Source organism: Chroicocephalus ridibundus, chromosome 6, assembly GCF_963924245.1.
Source record: "Chroicocephalus ridibundus chromosome 6, bChrRid1.1, whole genome shotgun sequence".
NCBI classification, from domain to species: domain Eukaryota; kingdom Metazoa; phylum Chordata; class Aves; order Charadriiformes; family Laridae; genus Chroicocephalus; species Chroicocephalus ridibundus.
In genome coordinates, this window is record NC_086289.1 from 29,709,149 (window position 1) to 29,736,563 (window position 27,415).

The 27,415-nt window shown below is 37.3% G+C and overlaps 1 protein-coding gene across 2 annotated transcripts in view; it reads left to right on the forward strand.

Annotated features, from left to right (window-relative positions):
* The window catches only part of NRG3 (neuregulin 3), a 414,656-nt gene that overhangs the window by 285,179 nt on the left and 102,062 nt on the right, over positions 1-27,415 (forward strand). For both annotated transcript variants that reach the window (XM_063337738.1, XM_063337739.1), the window contains exon 3: positions 19,431-19,504. In XM_063337738.1, the coding sequence (XP_063193808.1) occupies positions 19,431-19,504 (74 nt within the window). The remainder of the gene's footprint in view (positions 1-19,430; positions 19,505-27,415) is intronic.

A 27,415-nucleotide genomic window follows, 5' to 3' on the forward strand; every position in this document is an offset into this window, starting at 1 on the left:
GTTCCTAGGTCTTTCTTTAGTAAGTAAAGAAGCCTGTATGATTGATTTCCATGACTCATATGAGCACTTCATTTAGAAAGCAGGGAATGTTGTTTTCAGCTATGGAAATCTGTTTTCCTCTCATCTGTCTCTCATGATGCCAAATGATTGTTAACAATTATACTAAGATTTAAGAAATATGCTGGGCTTCAGGTAAATTTTGCTTCACTAGAAATGATTGCATTTTTGGAGATTTTGTTTTGGGGTTCTTTTTTTACCTTCGGAACTCTTGTAATTCTCAGAGAAATGATCTTCTTGGTTATCACAGAATCGTTAAGGTAGGAAGGCACCTGCAGGTCATCTAGTTCAACTCCTTCTCAAGCCAGGGCAGCTACAGCAGGTTGTTCAGGACTGTCCACTTGAGTTTTGAATACCTCAAAGAATGGATACTCTGGGAAACCTGCTCCAGTGTTTTGCCACCCTCACAGTAAAAAAGAGGGCTTTTTAATGTTGGAGTCTCCTGTATTTCATTGCGTTTCCATTGTCTCTCATCTTTTCACTGAGTATCACTGAGAAGAGCCTGTCTCTGTCTTCTGTGGTCCCCCCCACCTGGCATTTGTGCACATCAATAACGTCCCCCTTGAACCTTGTCTTCAAGCTCAACAATCCCAGCTCTCTCAGCCTCTCCTCATGACAGGCCCCTCAATCCTTTAATCGCCATACAGTTGCTGCTTCTGGGCCATACCGACTTTGTCAATGAAATTTCATACGTGGTATTATTCCAAGAGAGCATCTTTGAGAGTAGGAATTCTGGATCAGTCTGGGCTATGTAGGCAATCGGAACACTTCAGAGGATATATTGCTTTTGAAGCAGGTTGTTAAACCTGTAGAATAGAGGAGGATAAGAACAGATACAGTTTGCAAGAAAGCAAGGTCTGGGAAGCATTCCAAACCTGCTACCAGGGAATCACTTTTCCCAAGTTTAAGAACTGGTGAAAGGTACCTACAGAAAGCTGGAGGGAAAGGAGGAGACAGAAAGGCCTTGGAAGGTGCTGAAGGAAGCAGTTCTTTCCTGTGACTCCTCTAGTTTATTCATTTTATTGATTCCCTTCTGTAGCAGTCTGGGTCTCAGGTTATTAATGGTGATAGATATGCAAAACTCTGCTAATTACTTGAAACTTTTTTCCTGACTCTCGTAGAATTTGAAGTAAAGTAAAAAAGAAAAACATTTTTCAGGATTGATGGATTTAATTTTCCATTATACGGCTCTAGAGACAGAAGCCTTTATATTAAGTTGTAAATCTTTGCAGGTTGAGTTTGTTTAAATAAGGCATAATTTTGTATTTCATATCTTGGGGAACCATTACTTATGAAACCAAGAACACGTATTTGTAGATGATGTAGACGAACGAGTTTCTCGTATTTATGATTACCATCAAAAGACGAGCCTCTTGAAAAGAATTATTTGGAATATACAAGAATATACTTACCTGTCTCACTTCTAAAATTAATGCAGATATGCTTATTAATATTATTTTTGTGAAGTGTAGTACCCATATGCTAATGTATTCTGAAATTAATGGAATAATGTCAGTTTCTTATGTTTTAGAAGCCAAGAATGTTTTAGGCTTTTTTGTTTCATTTTTTTTGTTGTTAGCATTTAGCTTGTAATTAGACTGTGTAAGTTAAATGATAAAGTCAGGAGTTGACAAGGCAAAATGACTAAGAACAAACCTAAGTACTTAATTTTGCACATCACATCAGATTACGTTAACCTTTAGGTTTTAAAGCCTAACCTTAGGCTTTAAAATGCTGGTTTCTAGCTCAGGTTTAACTTGACTTTTGCCCCCACTATATCTGGTTACATGCATGTTGTTTTATTCTTGTTCCAGAGGAACACTAGAAACAAAGCAAATTAATGAGAACGTGGATTTTAAAAACATGGTTTTAAATCAATAGTGCAATCTTTAAGTTCATTAAGCATATAACAGCAAAGGAAAACAGTGCATATCTTAACGTTATTTTTAAGACTTCAAATAATTAGTCCTTGTGCTAGCTTTAAGTTGATAACAATGCTGTATCAATCTCTGTTGCATCAGGGTAATTTTTTAAATTTTAAATCAAATGAAACCATTTCACTGTAAATCCCATGTGAATGCTTACTGAGAGTTTAGCACAAAATAGATTGAAAGGTACACCAGTTTAATTGCAATTGATGCTTCTTTCCTTATAAATCTTTTTTTAGCTCTTTTTTTTTTAGCTCTTCAAGGCATTATTATGTTACCGAATTGTAACTTTTCACTGTAGAAATGGAGTAGCATAGCTCTAACACCGGTTTTATTCTTTTTCCGTATTTCAAAACATAAGCATTTATTTTGTATGTAAAATATATTATAAATCTATTATAAATCATCTTTAGAGGATAGAATCCAAATTAAATTTACCAGGTAGCTAATTTAAATTGTGGTGGTGGTTGAGGGGAGTAAAGGGGCGGATACTTCTACAGGAAGAGCCAACATATTTGGGCAATAAGCACAACACGATGAGGATATTTTTCAGAGGGGTACTCTTCTGTTTAGAAACACACTTAGTTGGTAAAAATAAATAAAATTAATGACCATCTCATTTCTAATAAATTTGAAAGGCAGTAAAGACAACCAAAAAGGAAAAGGCTATTTGGTGTAATTGGGAAAAGCAAGCCTGGTCATTTTTTATTTTCTGATCAGTGTACTGGTGTTTAAAGGAACTTACTAAAATACTTAACCACTGGGGAAAAAAATCCACCTCATTAGAGGTGTAGGTAAATTTATAATGATGATGAGTTTGTAAAGGAATGGCTGCAGTCATAGTTGATATATGAAGATTTATATTCCATGCACAAAAGTGGGATAAACATGTTTCGCTGCAGGGCTTGTCTGACTTTTGAATGATCAATTTACATACAAGTGCAGTTGTTTAGTTGTGCGGTTACAAGGGAGAAATACCAGTAAATAGCAATGGTGTGAAAATATCATGGATGGCAAGATGGTATTTAGAATAGTCTGTAACAAAGTCTGAGTGAAGAAATGTCCGAGCTACTCCTAATAAAATAATTGCTGCATCATGGAACACAACTCTGGCTGCCAAAGTCTACCAAAAGGCTCAGTAAATTCATGGGCAGTAAGCTATGTCGAGTTGTGTGCTGCTGCGTCATGATATAAACAGTGTTTGAGTAAATTAGTATAATGTTTAACAAAATCATCTGTTTCTGGGGTGTTTATAAAATTGAACAAGGTTTTAAGAGAGGTAGAAGAATGAGATTGAAGTGACTTGTCACGGTGGTTACCCTGACAGAGAAATAGAACTGATTTGTAACTCAACAAAGGTAGTAGTGCCATCTCTTTGACATGTTGAAGACTGGATCAGATGCAGAACTGTCTTGGTTTCAGAGTGCTTTGTGGTTGTCCAGAGTGTCCAACTGGCGGTTGTACCTGCAGGAGCCGCAGGCTGTGCTGTTGGCAATTACGTTGTTGGGATGCTGGGCTCAACAGGCAGCCCCTGAATGTTCCTCTGGTTTGCTGAGTACTTCCATCCTAGTCTGCCCAGGTGGAAAACTGGTGGGGGTTATAGAAGGGCGTCTTCCAGCGACACCTGTTTCTCTCCAGATTTGCTCCAGATTGATCTGGAGAGTCTTGCCTCTGAATCTGTCTGGGTTTGCTAGCATTAAGACCCTGACGAAGGAGGAAGAATGGTAAAAGTCTTGAAGCTGAAACAGTAAATGTCTAACATACCTGTGCTGGCCTTGGCACGCGTATGGTTTAGCTGATATCCCCAATGTCTGCATTCACCGTCCAGCCTCAGAGATCATTCACACAAAGCTTTCCTTCCCCTTCTTACTGTGCTCCAAATTACAAGGAGCCTTTATATCCTATTTCTGGAAAGGAGCTCATATCCTGCACAAAAGCGGATGGGCAATGCCAAGCTTTGCTTTATTGTTACTTGAAATATTAATATTTTAGAAGTTAAATTTTAAAAAGGAAATGAGAATATCCTAGTTTTCCTTATAACCAATGTTTAATACATGTTTCATTAATGTAGATTCATTTTTTAAAAAGTCTCAACATTTGTTCTCTGAAGAAGAAAATGCTGAATGAATGAGCGAGCTTGATAATGCAAGGTTTCTGCTTTCTGCAGAAAATGACTAAGGTGTATTTATTTCATTACCTGTATAGCTTCGATGCTTACATTACCACCATAAGGCTGTGCTGATCCTACTGCGCTGCTCTTGCAGCAGCGTTGGGAGAAGGGGCTGCTGCGAAGTGAAGGTCACACAGGAGGAAGGCGGTGTGGCTCCTGGAGCAGAGCTGCAGAGCAGACATCCTCTGCTTTCTTCCCCATAAAGGCTTTAGTCTTTAGTATTTATTTCCTTTGAAATAAGAATGAATAAGATCAGAATGACCTGTTCTGCTCTTTTTGTGTGGATGGGACAAGAAAAATTTGTTAGCACTGTCTAGAGGCAGTACGGGCCGTGCCACTTTTCTTTCACCTGAATTCAGAAGAGAATTATCAGAAACGTGACGCTGAGTTCAGTTGATTTATGATTAGGAATTCAAGAGAAGCAAATGTATTCCTCAAATTTCATAGGGACGACTTGTCAAAGACTAATTATAATCTACGAAATGATCTTAAATGGGACATAATGACTTTCCTGATCATCGCCCTCAGCAGCCGTTATTTTGAAAATGGAATCAAGCAAGAATCTTGTATGTATGGCCAGTATTTTCTGGCAGCAAGCATGTCAGATCAGTGCTACCTGTTGGAATTACCATTACTTGGTAATATTCTAATTCTCAAAGTTTTCTTTTTTGTTGGATTTGGCAGGGGGTGACAGATCACGGGTAACTTTTCATGCAACTGCCTACTTTTAAAAAAAAGTATTGAAAAGAGAGCCAAACTGTCAATTTGAATGGAGCGGGTCTTTTTATTAAGCTGTTCTCTTCAATGCATAATTATCTTTCATGTAGTTTCTATTTATTTGCTTGAATTTAAGCACTTTATGTACCTTAATGTAAGAGAGTTTAGCATTTTGCAGATCTGAACTGCTGGGAAGGACGTAATCCTCTCAGTAGTGTTAACCGGAGTGTAAATATTGACACAATTCTTGTGAGCTCCCTTGTCTCTAATAATGTTTCTGGTTTTGCTGCTCTTCTTACAGAAGCTGCAGGAAAGACAGCAAATTAAAATGTCCTGGTTATACTGGCCCACAAGTAACCATGAAGTAACGTGTTTTGGATTTCTGTGTGTTGGCACGTAGCCAGTAGTGAGAATTGTGTCAGCCAGAGAGCTGCTTTATGTGTTGGGCAAGTATTACAATGGACATAGACAACATAAATTTGCCCCTACTTGCTGCATATCCTGTGTTTTGGGTGGCTGATCTTCTTGGAGGTAATATATTAAGAGTAACTTTTATAATATTGGAATCAGAAATAAATACCATGCCTTCATCTCTGCTACAGATTTTTGAAAACCGCTCCCCGCCCTTGTTACGAATGTTTTCTATTAACGATATTTATTATATTGGGTCATTCTTATTCTTAAACTAAGGCATACATTTCTTCAAAATAGTACATAGCTTGTGTTCATCAGCATGTCTCCAGCTATTTCAGTGATTTGTGTGTTAATCAGGTAACTGTGTGTTAGCCAGGTAACTGGATTATTATTTTTAAATGCAAGCTGAGCAAACAAACATCATCCTGATTATTTTTTTAGCATCATGACATCCTTGGGCTTTGGTGTGGTTGGAAATTTTACCCTGTATAGAAAACAACAGCATTCAAGTATATTGTTAAAAGACTTGGTGTCATGTAAACAGACCCTCCACAATTGATGGGCAGTGGTAAAGTACCAAACGTGCTCACAGGAAGTAATGAAATAATTATAGCTTTACAAGATTCTTGAACAGATCTGCAAAAAATGGAGCTTGAGCTGACTTCATTACCTAGAATTGTGTTACTATTTACATTTAATAAATTGACATTCCTTGTTTTCCATTGGAAAAGTTTCCATTTTCCGCAAGTAAAGAGTGATGTCACTGCACTGATGGGTCAGGTACTGCCAGTAGTCAAATGGAATTTCTCGCAGTTAATACACATCCTGCAGTCTGAAACATACTCATCCAAACCCTGCTAAATTACAAATATGTTGGCTGGTGAAACTTAATAAACTTGCGCTAATAACTAATAAAATGCTCGAATCGCTAACAGTTTTTAATGATGTGGGTTCTTTTAACTCACAAGCAAGAAACTAACTAGAAAGGCTTCAGGTCAAGATTTCAGAGTGGAACAAAGAGGGTAGTTTTTTCCTTGTTCTAATAAATTTTTTGTAAAACATAATATAGGGTTGGATTTTTTTTATGTTGGACATGTCATTTCAGCTTCAATTAATTTTCCTGCTTATTTAGTGTAGTAAAGGTCTTGCCATATTGCTCCTATGGAAGTCCACCTGCATATAATGTGGACAATGAGGTATCCTCATTTCTTTTGGGTGGTGCTTTTCCTTTTGCAGGTTTGTGCTTCTCCAATGTTAGCTCCTCCAGACTTTTGCCACTGAACTAAGGAGAGAGCAGAATAAACTCAGAACAACTTTGGACTGAATTTGTCTTCTTTGTATGTTTGGAAGCTTTAAGGCGGTGGATTGCCAGCTGCAGTAGGCACTGTAATGCAGCAAAGGCTGCATCTTCCTGCCCTCTGCAGGAGTTAAACTCGCTAGGTTTAGTCAATTGACCCTGACACTTTTTTGCGGACTGGTAAGGTGTTTATCCATTAGCAGGAGAGCTTTAGCTGCTAGTTTTATGCTAAATCTACATAGTGATACATATGCCAGAATGTCATTACAATACATAGAGTTGTTTCTTCAGAAGAAAATTATTCTATGCAAGACTTGTTACTAAATCTTTCTGTATAATGAGGCAACTTTAAAGATTTGGAGGTTTTCAGTTACAAATTTAAATATCTCCATAAAATGGCTTGCTTTAATGTTACACCATTCATTTTCTGGGTTCTAAATTCTACTTAATATGCTAAGGAAGAGTTATTTTGGAAAATATTTCTCTATTTGAACTTTGCTAGGCAATTACATTGCATGTCAAATTGTTCTTATCTATAAAATGTGATGTGTGCTGATCATATAAAATATAGTAGCAGAGGCATGTTTATTTCCTGCCGTAAAGTGAGAGGGCATCATTTGTGTAGACCATCTGTTAGTAGTTAAGGATATTTTAACTGGCACTTCCAGAGTGGCTTCAATTATTCTTTCCAAAACAGGTACAAAAAAAACCCCAAACAAACCTCACTGAGTTACTGAGAGGGTTTTGAGTGTCTGTCAGGGGCACTCTGTCTCTGTGGATAAGCATTGGCTTGGTGTGGCCTTGAGCTGTTTAGGAGAGGAGTCTGTGACAAGCATTATTCCATATAGATATTATTACTGGACAAGCATCTGAGTTCTTATGTGTATTTTTAAAGTTGTCCAAAAAAATGAATTATAAAGTTTTGCTGAGACTTGACGAATGTTTTTGAATCTGCAGGGCTGGACTGGAAATCATGCATGACTTTTTCATGATAAGCAAAGGATCCATTGTACTTCTAGGTTGGGTTTGAGAAAGAGATTTTCATTTCCCTGAGTATTTTTGGCTCTATTTTGGAATTGGGAAACGCTCAATGAAACAAAATGAAAAACATTTGTAAGTTCTTGAAAGAAATCCAGGACTGTTGCTTCCGTTAAGTAATGGGAAGCAAAAGACTTCAATGTTGAGCTTGTAATATGTGTGGGGAGGAAACTGGGAAAAGAAATACATCCAGCAAACCTGTTACACTACCTACTAGTGAATTTTCACCCCTCTTTAGAATTGCCTCACTTATTGTTGTAATTGCCATCTTGAATAAATAACCACTTGAAGGTGAGGTAGGTTCTGACCAAATGCTGTGATAGCATCTATAAATCTTCCATCGTTTAGTCCTTTCTTTATTGATTTTCAGACATCTTTTTTTCCTACCTAAGTCCAGTCCCTGAAAGATGTTTTCAAGAAGAGTTCTGAAGGGTTTTTTTTAGAGATGGTAATCTTGGGCAGATATAATGTAAAGCAAAGGTCTCATTTTAATTTGTTTTTTCAAGTATTGAATGTGGCTTTCATCTGTGCCTTAGCTGCATGAGGCTTTGAATATAGTATGAAATCACTTTCCATTTATTCAAAAGCTTTCTCATAGCTGATGAATGCCATACATAATGAAAGACTATATTCATTTATCATCCATAGTAAATCATTTAGCACACAGCAGAGGTATATTGTGGAAAAACCTAATCAAAGCTTTTCAGTTTTTCTGATTGGTTAAATCTAAGATAGTAGAGAAATGATTGCTCAGTTAGTTGGTTAAACATTTTGTTTATACAATGATATTCAAAGACAGTTTCTAATGCTTTTGTGGTTTACAGAATGAGGTTTGTTGTGAAGGTGGAGGGCTTTTTTCATTTTTTATTTTTTATTTTTTAATGGTGCACCATGGACTAGGAAAGTCTGGGTCGATCTTTCTGTTGAGTTAAATTTGAAAAACAAAGCAGCAGAACAGGGGCAATGTTATTGCATTGTGCCATGTTTGGGGCTGGTCAAAATGCCACCATGGGTAAGTTGGTACGGTATGGATATATGAGATTAACTTGCATTGAACTACTAGAATGAACAGGCTGTGGCAACTTGCTCCGGGTACAGGGCAGCACTAAAATCTTCCTTCAAAAAGCAAAAGAGAACCTGGAAATTGGAGTTCTGAAGTGCAGTCACTTCCAGGATTGCTTCCGAAAGATCCTGTTAAACATTTGTCCACTTCTACTCAATTTAATCTAGCATTTCCAGATCTTAGAGTTAATATTGGCACTGAGGATTCAGTTTATGCAGCACAGACTCTGAGTTTCCTTATTTCAGCAGTAATATAAAGTAACAAAAGCTAAGCATTAAAAAATTTAAATTCTTAAAATGAAAAATGCTGATTAAGCCGATTCACATTTTTATCTTTTCAAAAAGATTTTTCCAGATATTGATATTTTATTCAATTTTGAGTAGTATTTTTTTAATGTTCAAGACTTACATACTGAAAAAATTGTGTGATTGTCCAGTGCTGTTTGATGTAATCAGTTGTAAAGTACTGTAAGCAGTAGTAGATTGAATTAGTAGTGTGTATGAACTTTTGAATAAAAGTTATCACTTGTTGAACTTATAACATTTGATTTTACTAGAGTACACCTGTCAAAAATTGAGCTGATACTAAGCACAATTTTCTAATTGGTATAAGCAAGGATAAGTCTCCTGAGACCATGATTTTAAAAGATTTAGCATAAAGTGAACATGATCTTGTCCTTGTCAACATTGACTGCGTGTTCTTGATTGCTTTTTCCAATCTTGTTCCAAATCCAGTTTTATTGTGAAAACTAGAAGTTAAAGAGCTCCTCCGTACACTGCTCTAGTAAAGTTTTTGGGGTTTCTATGATTTTGTTTAATAGTAGTCTTAATTTCAGAAGGCAGTGTCGCATCTTTACTCCTTTAGCCTTCCTTGTGCATTGGAGTATGTCAAGAGCTAAACACTTGGCAATACTTCAGAAGGATTCGTAGATTTCTTCTACAGATGGGTTATGTTTGGCATGTAAATACTGGTCAGTCTTGGCCCCTCTGTTTATTTTTGATGATTGCTTCTGCCCAATTCCGTCTGTGGTGTGTTTGCATTTCTAGACATGTTTTTTGCAGCAGAGTAATGCAGACCTATTGGATTTGAATTTTTCTCCAACACGATAGATTACTGTTCTGTACTATGAAGCCAAGAATGGAGAGATAAAGATTTCATTTTTGTTGATTACTGAACAAGCCAGATGATCACCATGATGGCTGTTCTTTAGTCATCCCAGTGGGCTTGGGTTTGATATTTCCTTACTTAAAGACTGTTCTCCAGCTGACAGGAAACAAAGGACTTCAAAACTAGAAAATTTGTTGTTAAAATGAAGTATAAATGACAGGAGTGGAAGTCATCCCTTGAAATCATAGCATTCATCCTAGCTCAATCACAAGTAAAAGGTATATTTATTTTTTTTTTCTTTGAAGCTACATAGCAAAGTTTGACGTGTATAGTAGATGTAGTAGCAGCCCAGACATGGAGGCTCACATCGGTTAGGCTCCATTCAGCACTGAAGTTAAGCATCTGTCTGTTTTATATGGATTTAAATAAATACATTGATTTTGACTGGACAAGCAGCTAAGTAGGTCTGTCTAGGTCCCAGTGCCTTCTACACACGTGATTATACACACTCACAACTGAGTGAAGTTGAAACAGGACTGTATTCTAGCTACCTGTTGCTGGCTTGTAACTGTACCCTCCTCAAATTCTTACATGCTTGCTACAGTAAAAAACTAAATGCAACACCTTTCTTAGATCTTGCATCTGATTGTTGAAACTAAACTACAGCCAATTGCCAATTTGCCGCTTCAAATTGTTATGCCTAAGGCTTGTATCCAGATAGGCGTATTATGGAAACAAAGGGAAAAATAATTTTGTAAGGATTTCGTTATCCTCAGTGGGTGAAGATAATTCTTATCCTCTGAAAAGCCTAAAGCCTTTGTATTACTGTGAAATCTTCACTCCCTGCTTGTGGATATGCCATAAGTAAATTTGATATCAAGTAACTATCAATAACACGATAAATTTTTATCTTGGGATACAAAATCTTACCTGAGTTTTAAGTGAGTAATGTATTCTAGAACCACTATGTAACAATTCTGAATGGGCTATGTGCACTGATTAAGTATATGAAACATCTTTCTTTTTTAAGGGAACACCTTCAAATAAAAAAAACAAACAACAACAAAAAAAACCAAAACCAAAAAAAAACCAAAACCAACAACTGGTCTGTTGTTGAGGGGAGATGAAATGATTATCAGTTCAGGTGTTGCCATGGGTCTGGATGGCTTAAATGTCTTTACTAACACCTCTTGCTAATTTTTATTTCTTTTTCTGACCTACCCTTTATGAAAGACAAAGGAGGAAACCCATCCAGATCAGGATTGGAATGATAATTCAGTACTTCCAGCATGACTTTGGATGAGGCATTTAAGTCAAATACACATAACTTTTTTAAATGCTAAAAGCTCGATTTAACTCAATGCTTCCTACAGAGGATTTAGAGAATTCAGATTTTGCTGAAATATCCCCATTTAGTTTCTCCAAGGCTAAAGGAGCCTCAAATACTGGAGTCAAAAAATTAGTTGAAAGTTGTATTATCTAAATCTGGGCAATGACTTGGGGTTTTGTAGCTGTGACCTTTAATCTCTGTGCTATTTGCACCACGAGCATAATAGCAATTCCCTTCTTCAGAGAGGTGCACTGGCAATTTACATGCTGAAAAAATATAGTCAATTATACCAATGATAAGTATGGTTCTTAAAAAGTCTGATTCAGTTTCTCTATTCATGTTAGAGTGTGTCAGCTAGCCTGCTTCTAGGGCAAATGATACAGAAAAAACCTTTTCTTACCCTTCTTTAGCTGCCTTTTCAATATAATTTCCTTTGTAGTTACTTGCTTTACTTACTTTTAACAGCTGCAACATTTTAAAAGAAAATTGACAGAGAAGTTATTTTTTTTTCCCCTAAAGTTGGTATCGTCCATTCTGTAAGAATTGTACTATTTCTTTACATAATAGTCAACCTTATTTATTTAAGAAAAGAAAAAGGCAGATACATACCTTAATTCCATCACATAATAGATTGCAAAGTCTTCAAAAAATAATGTTCAAACCTGGATACGAAACCTTTATTATACAGTAAATTGCATCTCTGTTGTGGAGATTATTTTAGGGGAAAAAAAAATCTGAAAGAAAAATAAAAAGAGGAGGGGGGTCGGTGTCCTGGGAAAGTGTTTTGGCCTTCCCATCTGAAGGGATTCATGTTTGTGATCAAGAAATACTGTGTCTTTACCCAACTTCTTATCGGGTCCTCAGTTTTGCTCTGTCTAATGCTGTGCATTCATTTTAATTTAGTTGATTCATCTGTTTATGTTGTCTGTAGTTTAATTTTAGTGAGTAGGTTATATATTGTGCATGACATAACCTGTAGGGGCTAGAACTTTATGCAAGAAGTGCCCAAGAGGTGCGCAGATTGCTGCAGTCCTAAATCCACAGCATTTTAAAGTAAAGACCCACCTATCTAAACACACCTTTTAATGACTGGTTCTATTTACTCTTTTTTGCACAAAAGGTATCATTTTTGCTTCTTGGTGCTAAAAGCCTCTGGCTGTTTGTATTTCAGGTTACTAAGGGCGGTCAAAAACCCACGTTTGCTTTTTCTGCTGTGCTTACTGATGGTGTCTGTAAATACCGGGTACCTAGATGGTTTGGCTATTGAAATTGCTGTACTATAGTGATATAAAGTAGTAGAGGCCACTGGATTTTTGTGGTCATATATGGCTTAGATATGAGTTTTATATGACTGCACTATGAGTTTTAATAAAACTACCACCACCGAGACCTGAAGACTGTGTTAGATGGTGAATCCACATGGAAGATCTCTCCAGTGCATTTTATAAGTCTCATTAGAAAATACCTACAGTTTGTCATCTTTGGACAAGGAAGAAGGATAGAGCCTGCCAGTAAGAAGCATATTTTAAAAAGTAATAGGTTGGACTGTGGTGAGGTGGATGTGCTATATCACTCATGGAAACAATTGAGAGAAAACTGCAGGTTTCTTTTATCTAACTTTAAATGCCGGTGTTTCATTTCAGAAAGAGATTGAGCTTTATTCAGTTATGTATGTTGGAGTGTTAAATCGATCAAGGGAGGAATTAATGAAGGGCAGTTTCCCCTGTTGCTATGCTAGGCTTTTGTGACTGGTTTTGTATTAGGGGCTGTCACCCTTCCTCCCACTCCCGCCACACGCAGCCTGACCTCCTACAGCCCAACGCCCACGGTCACTCTCACAATTAAGAAAAGGCTTGTCCCTTAACAGTTTGCCCGTTAAGTTGTTGCATGATCCTTTTTATGAAACAATATTGGAAAAGTCATATCAACTTGAAAAAGTCTTTCCATTGTGAAACTACAGAAACAGATTTGCAAAGAGGAAAATGTCATCTCTGCCAGCACTGCTCAATATATGCCCCGTCTCCTGAGCCCTGCAATTTCTGGAAAAGTCTCCAATAGCCATTAGCTGATTTGCAGTTAAAATATTACTCCTGGTTTGTATTTCACTACAAGCTCTGTTGGGTGTGAACAGTTACCTGATAACAGGAGTAACTGTCCAAGGCTCAACGCACGATTACAGCTGGGTTGGAAACTTTTTTATTGTCTTCTTTTTCCCCCTAATCTATTTTGAGATGAAATGGAATATCTCAATATCTCTGATTTTTTTTCAAGAACAACACAAGAGCAGTCCTTCCTAAAACAGATAATAATCAAGTGATCAGGACATTTCTGTGATATAGAAAACCTGGGCTCAAGTCTTTAATGCTTCATTTTCACACCAAAAACTGAATGTGAATCTCCTAGTTCTCAGGTGAGTGCCTGACCAGCAAACTATTGATTTTTATGAAGGCTTCATTTTCTGTCTGGCTTTGAGCATGGCATCCACTGAGAAAAATTCTAAATTGTGATTCAGTGGTCTAGTCTCTTGAATCCAGGAAGCCTGTTTTCTGCTTATAGTGTCATGCTGCATGTGTTAAATGACAGGACATCCTGTCTGACCCTCACTGTTGAGATTACTTTTTTCTTCCCTTGTGAATAAAATCTTCACCTAATAACTGTCACAATAATAAATATAAACTTCCATTGATTCCAGTTGAGGTCATTGTAGTTGCAAGCAGAGAAGTCTATATTTAGCTTATCTGCAGAGCAGAGGAATTATTTTTCATTGCTTACAGCATATTTCAGGCTAGATTGTGGGACAGCCCGATGGCCTATGCAGTGACATGGCTTGCTACTGTATATTTATTGCATAACTGGCTCTCTAAATTGTCTGCGTGAAAATACATACTTGATCATAATTTTTAAACCATTGGAAGATTTTTTTTTTTTATCATGATCTTTGATTTCTCCTTTAGAGAATAAATAAGAGGTGCAGTATGTACTCTTATTGGCATTTGATGTGTTGTAATGGTGTCATGAGAAAACTTTGTAACTGATCCAGTGAAATTATGAGGTGGATTATTCTAATTAATAGTGGTTTATAAGACTGTCATTTTGTAGCTTTTACAAGCAGAAGGAAACATGTTGGTCTGGACACACTGCAAAAATTAACTTGTATTTTTCATAGGTACTATTAATTCCATCTTTCAAATTGGATTACTCCTGTTTATGATGGTAGAATCAGATTATAGGTTTATAAATTCATCTTTTGGACACTGCACTATTAAGACATTTCTGCTAAATGTCACAAATCATTTTTGGTCTGGGATATGCTTATTTTCCTGATGTATAGTATTACAGCTTTGTCTTCTGGTGTAGTGTGTCACCGAGGTTCCAAATGGCATTTTCAAAATTTCCATTTTGGAGGAGTTCATATATCTTGTGGTTGCAAAATTCTGGACTTTGCTCATAAAATCTATTTTCTGCATGCTTCTTCACATGGTCAAAGGCAATGTGATCACCACACTTAAGGAAGAAGACGAATTATTCCCCTTTCAAATGGATGGGCAGTATCATAGGGGAAGGAGGAAAGAGATGGGGGTTCACAGCATTATCATCTTTCATAGCCTCTGCAGTCTGCTGGTACCACTCTCTCCCCTGCCTTCTGTGCATTACCTACCATCCCCTGAGAACTAAAATATTTCAGTTTAATATGGATATGGAGCTTTATATGGAAGTATCTGGGGTAAATGTAAACTGTGATGGTAATGGTTTCTTGGCCTATAAGCTTTATATGTTTTTCCCTAACACTTCTAAGTAGGTTCTTTGTAATATCTTCCCTTTCTCCTGCTGGCTTTAGATATATTTTATTCTTCAGCTTTGCCAAATGTGCAATTGGCCACCCCCCAGCCCCCATTCACTTTACTTTTTACTACTGTGTCCTATCTGAAATCTAGAGGAGTGCTGGGTTACTCCTACATGTGATGCCGTCATCTCTTTGAAATCTCCTTTGGCTGCCTAAGGTTTGAACACACCAGAAACAATTCCGAGAAATGTCCACAGAAAATATCTGTGGTCTCTTTGACAGAATATACATGTATTAATAGTATTAAATATTAAAAATGGAGGCAAAAGGATTGAATAAACACTCATACTCTGCTTACTTTTTAATACTTAAGCGCAAATGTGCTCAAGTAGAAAGAAAAAACTTCTCATCAGGAATGAGAAAAGTGTTTCTATGCGTCTGTTTTCACATGCAGGACGTTGTGGGTGACTCTGTAAAGTGCGGTGCCCAATACAGTTTGTCGTCGGTGATCTTAAAAAAATAATCTAGATAAAGTATATTACCAATAAAAGAAGTGAAGAACATGTGTTAAAATAATCTTAGCTGAATTTAGCAGATACCATTTAGAAATGGGCTGTTTGCAAGTGTTTTAGCAGCTGTAGATTAGCTTTACCTGCGACTCTTTTCATACCATTTAATCGGAAGGATTTAAATCTGGAATGATTTAAATTCATTCATTTTTGTTGATATTTTTGGCCTAGAGCCTAGACAGATACAGTTATTTTGGTGAAATCTGATTGCAAAATAGCGAATTCCATTTTCGTGTTCACTTTGGAAGGAGGCTATAATTAACGCTATTTATTAGAACCCTTCACCGTGGTCTACACTTTAAGCGTGCACCCAAGCCTTATCATACAGTGCAGTGCTTCAGCACAGAACCGATTTCTGCCGCTGGAATGGAGCTTAGACTGACCTTTCTGTCCTTTGCTGTGGGGGTCCTACATGCAGATCACAGCTTTCGCTTCACTATTATCCTAGTTTCATTTTCTTTTTTTTTTTTTTATAAAGACGTATCTAATAAACATTTGTTTGTCACATAATCAAATGATTATTTCGGAAACAGTTGGCTGCATCAAAGCATTTCTCAAGATTTCTATGATTACTCACAGCGTTTTTAAAACATCCGTAAATATGAATGCGATCATTCACACTGCATATGGCAGTGTTGAATGACCTCAATTGGACTTTCCTGAACTTCTGTATGTGACACAACAGCATTATTGTAATAGGGTTTTTCATGGAGATGTTTTTTTTACCTTAGAGGTGCAGTGCCAATCAGCAGCATATATGCATGTCAGGTATTGTGGGCACAACATCGCATCTGCACACTTAGGACAGGTGGCAGATGCTTTAGCAAAGATTATAGGATGCCATAACAGGATCAGCCTTTATCATATTGTAATGTTATAACTGTCAAATGTATATTCTACAAGACCTAAATTTCACAAGACTTAATTACAAAGGTTTAAATTTTGGTCTCTTATTAGCAGAGCCGTTATTGCTATTACTTGGTGTCCTATGGATTTCAAAAATCATTTGTTAACGAAACTAGGAGACACAGTTTTTATCTTTGCTGAAAAATTTAATATAATTTTTAAAAAAGCAAGCTATGTATGGCCATAGTAGTTGTTATCTTAGTGTAAGATTACGTTATTACGTTAAAAGACTATATTTATTCTTCGATATATCAGCCACCTCTGTGCTAAATTTGGAAAGTAACAAAACTAAATTTCTCCTGTAGCATGTTCATTGAAGTGTACAGGTAAGTGAAAATCTTGCTTTAGACTCATCCAGGTCAGTCAGCCAGCTGATTACTGTGTGCTCCAGTTTCACAGTGATGGAGGCAAGCAGCAGTATATGTCTGATATAGTCAGGATAAAAATAATAGTTTGATATGATAGCCAATACATTTTTAAGAGCAGAAATCCACCCCCATCATTATCTCCAGATTGCACAGCATAGCTGTGGCAATGTGCAATTTGGTCAGGTACCGGGGATGCTGAGTTTTAAAAGGGAGAAGTTGTAAATCTGAGTGACTCTGTGATATATTCTGTTCTAACCCATTGCTCTTACAAAGTCAGGAAAAGCAAGCCATGGAAACACATCTAATTTTGAGTCTTGTACTGGGATGATACATTACCAGTTACAGGAGTCCCCCATGAGATTGTTTTTGAGGCCACCAACTTCATTGGCATCTGCCATATTTGCAACTGATAAAATGTAGCCCTTGTGAACAACATTAAATGGAAGGTGACAATGTCCGCACCTTTTGCCATTTTGGGGACACACAAAAAGTATTTTCTTAAACTAAAAGACTGATGTTTGATTTGGACCATGACACAGTTGGTAGGATTGGAATAGAGACCCCCAAATCTACTCTAGCAGCTAACAGTAGCAAAATTCCTCTCCTTCAATTCTGGCACGAACAATTAATTACCTGGACCATCTGACAGGGGAATTAATGGTGTAGACTCTGTTTTTCAGCTGTGAAGTGAAGATAGTCTAAGGTTTCTGTTCTGTTCTGAGCAATGGAGTGGTAAGGAAAAGGAAGGCAGCAGAGCTTCTGGCTCAGGTGTGCCCCGTTGACCACCAGGGAGGAAGGGAAGGGGCTGTTCTGTTGGCGTGAGGGTGTTTGTAGCGTTGCTGTACCTGCCTCTGGCTGATGGGCGCTCGGTACAGCTCTTCCAGGAGTCACCGTTCTCTGCCTCTTTATCCTCACACATCAAAGTGTTCAGTTGTGGAGTTAGGCGATGTGATGAACACTTCTATGACTTGCAGACCAACAGTTTAGCACAGAGAATTTTAAGGCTGTAATGGTAACCAAGGCAAGTATAAACGTATGTCAAAAAGTTAATAGGAAATGCTAATGCAAAGACAAGAATATCCCTAACCCATGTATGTTGTTATTAAACTTTGAAATGAGGTCTATCGGCTCTTCTCAAGACTGTGAAGAAGAGTTTCTGTTTGATGTGAGGCAACTTCTGATATTTCAAAATCAGAGGCAAAAAAAAGCATGCAGCAGTATCTGAGCATATGGACACTTCTTCAGTCTGTCTGACTAGTGGACAATTTTAATCGAATATTCTGCATTTAAAAAAAAAAAAAAGAAGGAAAAAAAAAACCCAAAACAAAGCATTTTTTCCATGACATATAACTTGTGATCACTACCATAGGACCTGAATTCAATTTTTCACAGTCAGTTGTTTTATAGATAGATGAGTACCGGTAAGAAGCTGATCTCCAAAGTAGCACTCAGTGTCCTTCACAGAGAGAGGCCAAAAGGGAGGTTGGTTTGGTTTGGTTTGGTTTTGGGGCGGGGGGAGATATATGTGTATATATTAATATTCTTCTTACTGTAGATTTTTACTGCTTTTTTCGGTCTGATGGCAATTCTTATAATTTACATATTTGCTCACAAATGTGCTTTGTAATCCCTGCATCAGGGCTGGTGAGATGTACCTCTCACTGAAGCGTTGCTTTGTTAATCCAAAAGCATTTTAAAAGGGAACTTTTAGAGGAAGCCTGAGTAGAAACATTGTGAAGAAGCAGATAACTTCTCTTCTTGACATTATCACATAATTCGGGCTGCAGCTGTCAATCCTAATGAAGTTGATGATGCTGATTTGAGCATATTGTTTATAGGATGTGCAAGAGCTTTGGGAGATATGGAGTCCCTGTTGCTGTCATTTATAATTAAAGTGTCCATCACTTCTCTCTGAAAAACTGCTTGGTGAATAAATAATTAAAGGCCTGATTCTGACACACTTAGTTGAAATGAGAGAGAGAGACTTCTGCGAACAGTCCAAATGCAGTAAATGGAATTTCTTCAAAGTAAAGTTTCAAGATAGACAATAGTATTAGAATCTCAGTCAAAGCCAGTTCATGTTTATTAAGGCAGGAGGATGTTCTGGTTTACGTTGTTTCTAAAATCTGATTCCACAAACATCTAAGACTGTTCACTTACAAACAACGCCTAATGTTGTCTATTATGCCTAGACATGTTATCTTTTAAGCACAGTAGAAACTAGTCTGAAAATTAATGGCTAGATAAGTGTTCCCCACTTATTCAAACTGCCAAAGATAAACAAGTTGTTAATGTGATGGCTTGTACAGTATAGAAGCTTTATAAAGCTTTGTGTTACCTAATGAGTTTATTTTATTACAAATATGTCTAATTTATTGAGGATTTTTCTTTGATTGTTTCACTGAATTGATATTTAAAAGAAGGCTTATGCTTAAATGATGTTTCTTTTCATAGTTTCTAAAATAATTGAAAAGGGTAGAGGGGAATTTTTTGAGATACAAATGATTTGATGTCTTTTCATTGTGTTTCAGTAATAACCTTGCTTCCAGAATAGTTGAAATAACTGTAACTATGCAAGTACCTCACAGTGTTGGCAGGGAGAATTTCAATTGATTTTGCTGCCTTGAAATTAACCTTTTACTATCGCATGCGTATGTTTGTCATTTATCCCCTTTTTCTCAGGTGCAAAGAGGGCTACCAAGGAGTCCGCTGTGACCAATTTTTGCCGAAAACCGACTCAATCTTGTCAGATCCAAGTACGTCAAATGTTTTTCTTATATTTTTAATCCATGCTGGAGGCTATTCCTGACATGCAAGATGACCCTTTGCCTATTGTCAGAAAGCAGATTATGGACCACTGCAGTTGCATGTAGAGAACGGTGTTGCTTTTGTTGGTAGGATGAACACACATCCTCCAGTCTCAGTTCTGGCAAAACACGTTCTGCTGCAGCAGGGCAAGCCGTCAGAGGACTTGATTCCTTATGATTAGGAATAATACTGTCCCTGCTTTAAGCCGAAATGTTCACATTTCTCTACTTTTGACCCGAGAGCAAATCAAATTACAGAATCTAAAAGGAAACCCAGCACAGGCTGTGAAGTGGTTCTTTAAAAAGAAAATAAATTCATATTGTCTGGAACTACAGAGATGATAATCTCCTTGGAAATACATGATGTCAGTTTACGCAAACCCCTTTTTTTTTCACTTTAAAAGTGAAGCTGCTCTGTATTTGTGGAGTAAAGGTGTGCTTTCAGGTACTGATGTGGAGACAAAGTAACTTTCTATTACGCTGCTCAGTATATGCCAGAATACCATCTGCATGTATGTTCTCCTACTCCACTGTTGCACTTTTAAAATTCTGTTTCCTAACAAAACTATGTAAAAAATATTAGCCAAGATTAATTACTTGGAAGTGAGTTCATTGACTTAATAATGTTGTTCATCTTAAATTTCTAAATGAAGTGACATACAACAAAGGGTCATATCCCATCTCTTGTTTTTGTTCTTATATGTGGAAACTGTAATGTATTAAGTCTTCTAGTTTAGGGTGCTCTTTAAAATTTTATTTGGGGGTTTTGGTTGTGTTTTTTTGAAGAGTAATGCTTGTTCTTCAAGTCTTCGTGTGTGTGTGTGCGCTTTCTGTTTCTTTTCTTGTGCTTTTCCATGTGAAAGCCTGTTGCCAAAGACACCTGTTGTTTTGTAATTCTCTGTGTTGTACAGCTCCCGTTATAGTTTGCTTTGTATTCGGTTTAGCTTTTCCTTTTGCTTGACCTTTAATGGTAAAGTGCAGGGCCTATAATGAATAGGCAGATTTTACCTCTGCCAAGTTGTATGTGCATGTGTAAAAAGAAGCTATGTGTACGTCAAGTAAAAAGGTACTTTGCATCCTGAAAGTGGGGGAAAGGTCAATCAACTAACAGCAGGACAGGGTGATACCTGTCTGCCTTGGTTTTAAGAGGGAACTCTAGCTTTGCTTTCTCAAGAGTAGAGGTGAAATTCATATAGATACAATACAAAGCCCAGAAAAGACTCCCAGATGAAGGTGCATCTAACAAGACCAGAAGCCCTACAGTGTTTATGTACTGCAGACAGTATTATTGTTGTTTCTTTGCAGCATTGTGTTGGTTGCACAGACTTATTTCTCTTTACTTGGGAGATGCTTGCTTTGGTTGGTTTCTGACTGCATTGTTTCTGTAAAATTGCTCAGCCACCTGATCCTGCTCAGTAAGCTGCGGTTGTGCTGAAATGTCTTTTTTACCCCTTCTGACTACAAAGGCAATTTTATTTTATTTTATTGAGGCTTTCTTTCAACATTATATTACTTAGGGTATGTAAGAGCAGGGGGACCTTGGCTTGATGTTGATGTAGATCCACTGGAAACACCTATGGCCCAAGAAGGGCACCCCTTCCAATGTAAATAAAGAAAGTTAATGTTAGTTATTTTCCCAGTCAGTTTGGAAATTCTGTATTCAAAAGAGGTAAAGCTTCTGTTCAGGTACATTTCTGTGTGTCGGCATAGTGTAATACATGTCTTTGTATGCATGTGCATATGCACTTGTTCTAAACATGCCCAGCCCGAAAGGCAGATATTCGAAACTTTCTGTTGCAGCTGGACAGTGACATGAACATTTTGCTCAGGAGTTAAATCAGTAATGTATTTATCTTCCTTTTGGAGAGGAAAAAGTTAATAGCGTGCTGATAATTAGCACTCAATGGCAGAAGTATTTGCTATTTGCGTAACCTGAGGAGTGTAAAAAATATTCAACGCAGTAGTCAAGCTTAATATGATCATCTCCAAAGGCTCTGGTGTGGCTTTGCAAATCTTACGTTTGTGGTTTAATGTGTGTTTGGATTAGGAAGAGAACTGATGATGGACACTAAAAGGTGAATTTGGAGGTGGCTTCAGAAACAAGCAATTTTTTTAAATGCAAGGCTTAATTTCCAGAAGTTGAACATTGAGATGAGTGCTCCTGTGTCTGGGCTGCACGTAGCCAACACTGGCTGGTGTCAGTCAAGCTCTAGAAACAAGTCCAGCTCATTTGAGTTTTGTGGAATTGCTTAGGGTGGCAAGTGAGTTCAGAACTGCTAATGATGCATCTGATAACAATACTTATCTGAAGTTTGCCTGCATAAAATACTGAAGCAATATGTTTTTAATCTTACCTTGCCCACGATAGTGCAGGTTACATTTTAGAACATTCACTTGTCATTAAATGGGAAGTGAATGTGGAGCACGGTCAGTTGAAAAATAGCAACAATATTGTCTTAAAATTACTATTTATTTAAATGTGCAAGAGTCTTTTTTCTTTTTTTTTTAATAGCCCTCTAAAACAAACTAAGCTTGTTCAGAATGGCTATTATCTGAGGTTGCATAGTGACAGATATGGCTATGGGATATTTTTAACAATATCAGGCCAAACCCAGTTTCTTACCTCATTTTCGGTGTGTTTTACGCAGGTCTTGACTTTACATCACAGATATGAATACAAATTATGTAATACTTTATATGGATTAATGCATACTAAATAACATAGATGTAGTTTAATCAAACTAAACAGTTAAGATTCTTGAGATTCTGTTTTCAGAAAACCTCTTGAAACTACCTGATGGTGTTTCATGGTTCCCGAATTGGCATCCGTGGCTTCTTGCAGTCAGATCTGCCACCTGCTACCTTCCTTTAGCTCAAAGTTAGGATCAAATTTGTAAGAAAATGGATGTAGGACACACATAGAGCAATGTCAAAACACCCCAAACACAGGCCTTTCTACTGGACCTTCAAGCACCATAGGTATTAACAGCTTCCACTTCCCTTAATTTCTCCACTCTTACCAGGGTTTTCTGGCTATGAGTGAAAGATGTTTTTAAAAAAAAAAACAAAACAACCAAAACAAACCAAACCAACCCAAATACAAATAGTTTGAGAAGGAGTTTGTTAATCTTGGAATATGGGAGAAACAATGCCTAAACCACGGGAGCCACAAGGAACCTTACAAAATAAATAATGTCACCAGTAAGGGGAAAGGCTGCATGCTGCATGACAATGCAACCCGTGCTCACAGTCGCTGTCAAGAGGAGGGATCTGCCAGCCCCACTAATACTGGGCAGGACAAGTCCCTGAACTCTTTCAGACATCTTCTCCTTGAGCTATGGAGGACGTACTAATGGAACAAAGAGAAAAGAAATAGCAGTTGCATGCTGGAAGGAAAGGGTAGGAATATATTTGAAACACTGCTTCAGTGTTCTCCATCTGGTCTAACTTCCCTATAAATCCAGTTCGTGGCAGTGGTAAAGCACTTACATTTTCAACATTATAAATACAACTTTAATATAACTTTATGTACAAGTAATTCCTCAGGCATGTGCAGTCCTGTGTGTATCTCTAGGATTGGGAACTTATATATAACATAAATCGTACAAATGGACTCACATACTATCCTTTATAGTTTTCTGGCGTAGACCTGCCTGGCCCAACAATTCTTGAAAGGTAAGTTGTATGTAGGCTGCAGATATTTCTTGCAATCATTTTTTATCCTGAGGCAAAGTATAGTCTTTAAAGCTTTGACTGTTCTATGCAGATATTCCAAAGCAGCGAACAAGGCATTGAGAATGGGTTTGTTACATTACCCCTTTTCTACCAAATTGTTGAACTCCGCCTTCAACTATTTTGCTCTTAACTTAGCATTGAAAGCTACTTTCCTATGCAAAATGTGTATTTCAGTTTTAAAATGTGCAGTATTAATTTTATATTTGTCATATTAACATTCAAGTTGTCCCGTTTGACCTCAGAATCTTAAGTGAAGAGGGAACCCCTATCAAATATCGGGAATGTTGTCTGATCCTTTTTCAAAATAAATGCATTATTTTCTAGAAGGGAAAAAAAAAAAGGATAGAAAGCTTATAGGTCATTAGGCCATGCTCCTGCTGTTGCACTCAACCCCATCATGTAATTCCTTCCATAAGCTGATCATACTTCATTTGTAAACCACTTATGATCAGCAAGAACTAGCCATAGGGGAAACAGGTTTAGTTTATCATCCCTGCTCTGAGGGTTTCAAGGCTTTTCAGCCTCCACACAAAATTTATGCACACCCCAAATTTGTCAGTTATGTTCTTTGTTAAAATGCACGCTTTGTTTCTACGCTGATTTTTTTTTTTTTTTTCGTATCGGTTTCTACCATGTTTCACTTTGGGGCTGTTGAACTGGCTTTTTCAAATGTCAGAAGTCTTATTCCTGTAGACCCAGCTATGGCCTGCGCTCTTCTAGTGCTTTAACCTGTGCCAGCATGGCACACGTCATGTTTCTTTTTGAGTCTCATCAAAGAGAAACCTGCAAGCGTCACGTCTGGTATCTGCAGTTACTCATTCTTAGATTATCTCTTTATGTAGCAAAGGATCAAAACCCCTCTTCTTAAAGACTGGGACGGTAAATAAGTAAAACAACTCCAGATAGTTTAAAAAGGAAAAAAACTGTTTTACCGGAAATGTGTTCAAAGCCTCAAGACCCACACTCACCTACTCCAAAAAAAAAAGAACTCGGGAGGTTCAGCCTCCTGCTTTAAGCAGAGCTGGCCTTGAAGTTTTTGCTAACTGCACTGGACACCACGAAGGTAGTCTGTAAAGGGACTGTTATTAAAGAGAGGAAAAAGCACATCACAGTTGTGAAACATTTACAGACTATTTTTTCAAATAATTTGAATAAATAAAATATATGAAATGTCTGACTCTTACTGAAGGATTGATTTTCTAGAGCCTTGAATAATTTTTTTGTCAATTTTACTTAACCTTTCTGAATCTGTAAGCATTCCTCTTGAATTTGTTTTGTCCTCCTTTTTTAATTTCTAGAAGGCATAGGAGAAAATAAGATTTTGCTATTGGGAAGACTCTGAAGTTTGTATGTAGGTAGGGAAGGTTACGAGTGGAAGAGAATTTAGGGAAAACAGGAGGACTGACTTACCAGAGGTGGATATCTGAGTTTTGTGGAGGGCAAGCCCTTCTAAAACAGATTTAACATGGGGCTTGTTTAACCCCAGATAGACATTTTGATATCTGGATCTAAATCTGAATTTTGTGGCTTAACTTTATCTCAAAAAGAAAAGGTTTTGAAGCCCTTCTGCAGTAATTATGTCATCTTTTTAAGACTGTTTTGTATTCAGACAAAGAATATGGAGGGAGCGGCTACAGACTAAGCTTCTTTTGTAGTAATTGTCATTTTATGCTGTTTTATCAATCTAATTGCAAAGAAGAGCACCGCATCAACTGTGTGTTCAGAGAATAAAAATAATTAATGTTGCTCTAGGACATTAAGCTTTTACAAAAATGAGATAATCAAAAGATGATATTTTATTACCTTGTAAAATTAGATTTTAAGAGCTACACAGTGACAACGGTCAAGTGAAGTCCCCGAAAATAACAAGTCAGTATAAGATCTTTTAGCATCCGTCGAGTGGGTATGACATTTCTGTTAACTACGGTTTCTTTATAAGGATATATAAACAGAGTTCCTCTAGTTCTAGTGCATCACGAATCAGCCTGGATTAGTGTTGATGCATTAAAGATTGAACAGAAGGAAGGAAGGAATTGCCTTAATAGAAATAGCAATAAAGGAGAAAAGCAACACAGTCACTTCAGAAGTTTGAATGAATTTAGGTATAGGCGAGAAAAGATGCATCACATGAGAGACGAGCTGGGGAATATGAAACCTCAGCAAGGGAAAATAAGAAAGAAAAGATATCCTTGGGGAAAAGAGGGACGTGTTTTCCCTCCTCTCTGATCAAGTGTGGGTAGAGACCTCAGGATACAGACTGTAAAAGATGACGTGTTTTCAGATTTCAGTTGTGCTGAAGCTGTAAAATTTTAGTTTGTGTGAATAATCTTCTCAATTTGTTTTGTGGGTTGTTTTTTTCTTTAAAATAGGAATTTAGGCTTTATTCTGCAGAACTGCAACCAAATGCTCAAAACCAGAAGTGCAAAATTAACAAAGCTTTAGTAAAATGGTTCGCCAGGGATAAATGGAAGCACGAATGTGTTCGTTGTCAGAACGTATTGAAAAGTTAAAGCCCAAGAGAGATTAATGGAAATCACAACTTTGCTACTAATGCAGCGGGCAAAGAAAATCACACTCAAAATCCCTGTCAGTTTTGATAATATAATTGTTTCTTACAATCTTAAGAACAAAATTTAAGTGCATAGAAAACAGCTGCAAGTAATATTTGTTTCTGTAGGTAAGCTAACAGTGACTTGTACAGAATGTGCAGTGTAGATGTTATTCAGCTATTTATTTTTTAAATTGTTTTTTTTTTCTATCAGTACTGCAGGATACATTTTAAAAATCTCAAGAGTATTGGTGATCTTTATGTTTCTAATGTGTGTGGGGGAATATTTTAAATTAATTCTAGGATTCTAAGTTTGTGTGGCTCTTCTCAAGTAAAAACAACCAAAACAACAAAATCTGCTTGTGTGAGAGCTGTTTCCAAACAGCATTAAATTGAATTGCTTTCATTACTTTTGTGTGCATAACCAGAGCTTCTTTTCCCGTACTTTCATTGAATTCCCAGTCCTTTTAGAAAAGCAACCAGCAATAAGTTTCTGCAACACCCCCAGCCACCCCCCCACCTACCTATCCCCTGGCGTTCTTTCTGGAAAGATTGAAGGGGGGGTTACAATTGATTTATTAGTTTTAAAGGAACATTGGTTCTTTATTATTCTCTATTCATCCCTTCTCCTGGAAGACAAGAAGGTGAGGGGTCTGGAGACCAAGTCGTATGAGGAGAGGCTGAGGGAGCTGGGCATGTTTAGCTTGGAGAAGAGGAGGCTGAGGGGAGACCTCATTGCCCTCTACAACTACCTGAAAGGAAGCTGTAGAGAGGTGGGTGTTGGCCTCTTCTCCCAAGTGAAAAATGACAGGACCAGAGGAAATGGTCTGAAGTTGCGGCAGGGGAGGTTTAGATTAGACATTAGGAAGAATTACTTTACTGAAAGAGTGGTCAGGCACTGGAACAGCCTGCCCAGGGAGGTGGTTGAGTCACCATCCCTAGAGGTATTTAAGAAACGTCTAGATATGGCACTTCAGGGCATGCTCTAGTGGCAGAGATTGTAGGGTTGGGGTTTTTTTGTGTGTGTATGGTTGGACTCGATGATCTCAAAGGTCCTTTCCAACCATGAAGATTCTATGATTCTAAGAATGTATTGGCATCTCATTGTTTTATTTTCAGAATTTTTCATTTAAAGTATTTGAAGTATATCTCATTTTGCCATGACTTTTAGACCATAGGTAGTCTTCTGTAATTCAGCTTGTGAAGACTGCATCTCTGTAGAAATTCGTGGAGAGAAGCTGGAATCAGGTAGATGCAATATCTTTGACAGCAGGAAAAAAAAAAACAACAAACAAATGTCAAAGCCACAGTTTTCTTCTACTACTTTAAAAACTGCCTATATGTGGAAAGATAATAATGAAATTGAAAATTCCTTTTATTCGATCTCAGTATAAATCTCAAGAAAGACAGAAAATGGAGATATCTAGCAATGCAAATCCCAGTCAACAAAACATTTTAATCAGTGTGTCGTTGTATAAGCCATAGATGCTAGAAATCAAGAAGAAAATTACAGCCACCCCATGCAGAGGAGTTAGAAGTCTGCCTTTCCAAAGTACCATTCATCTGTGAAATCTGGG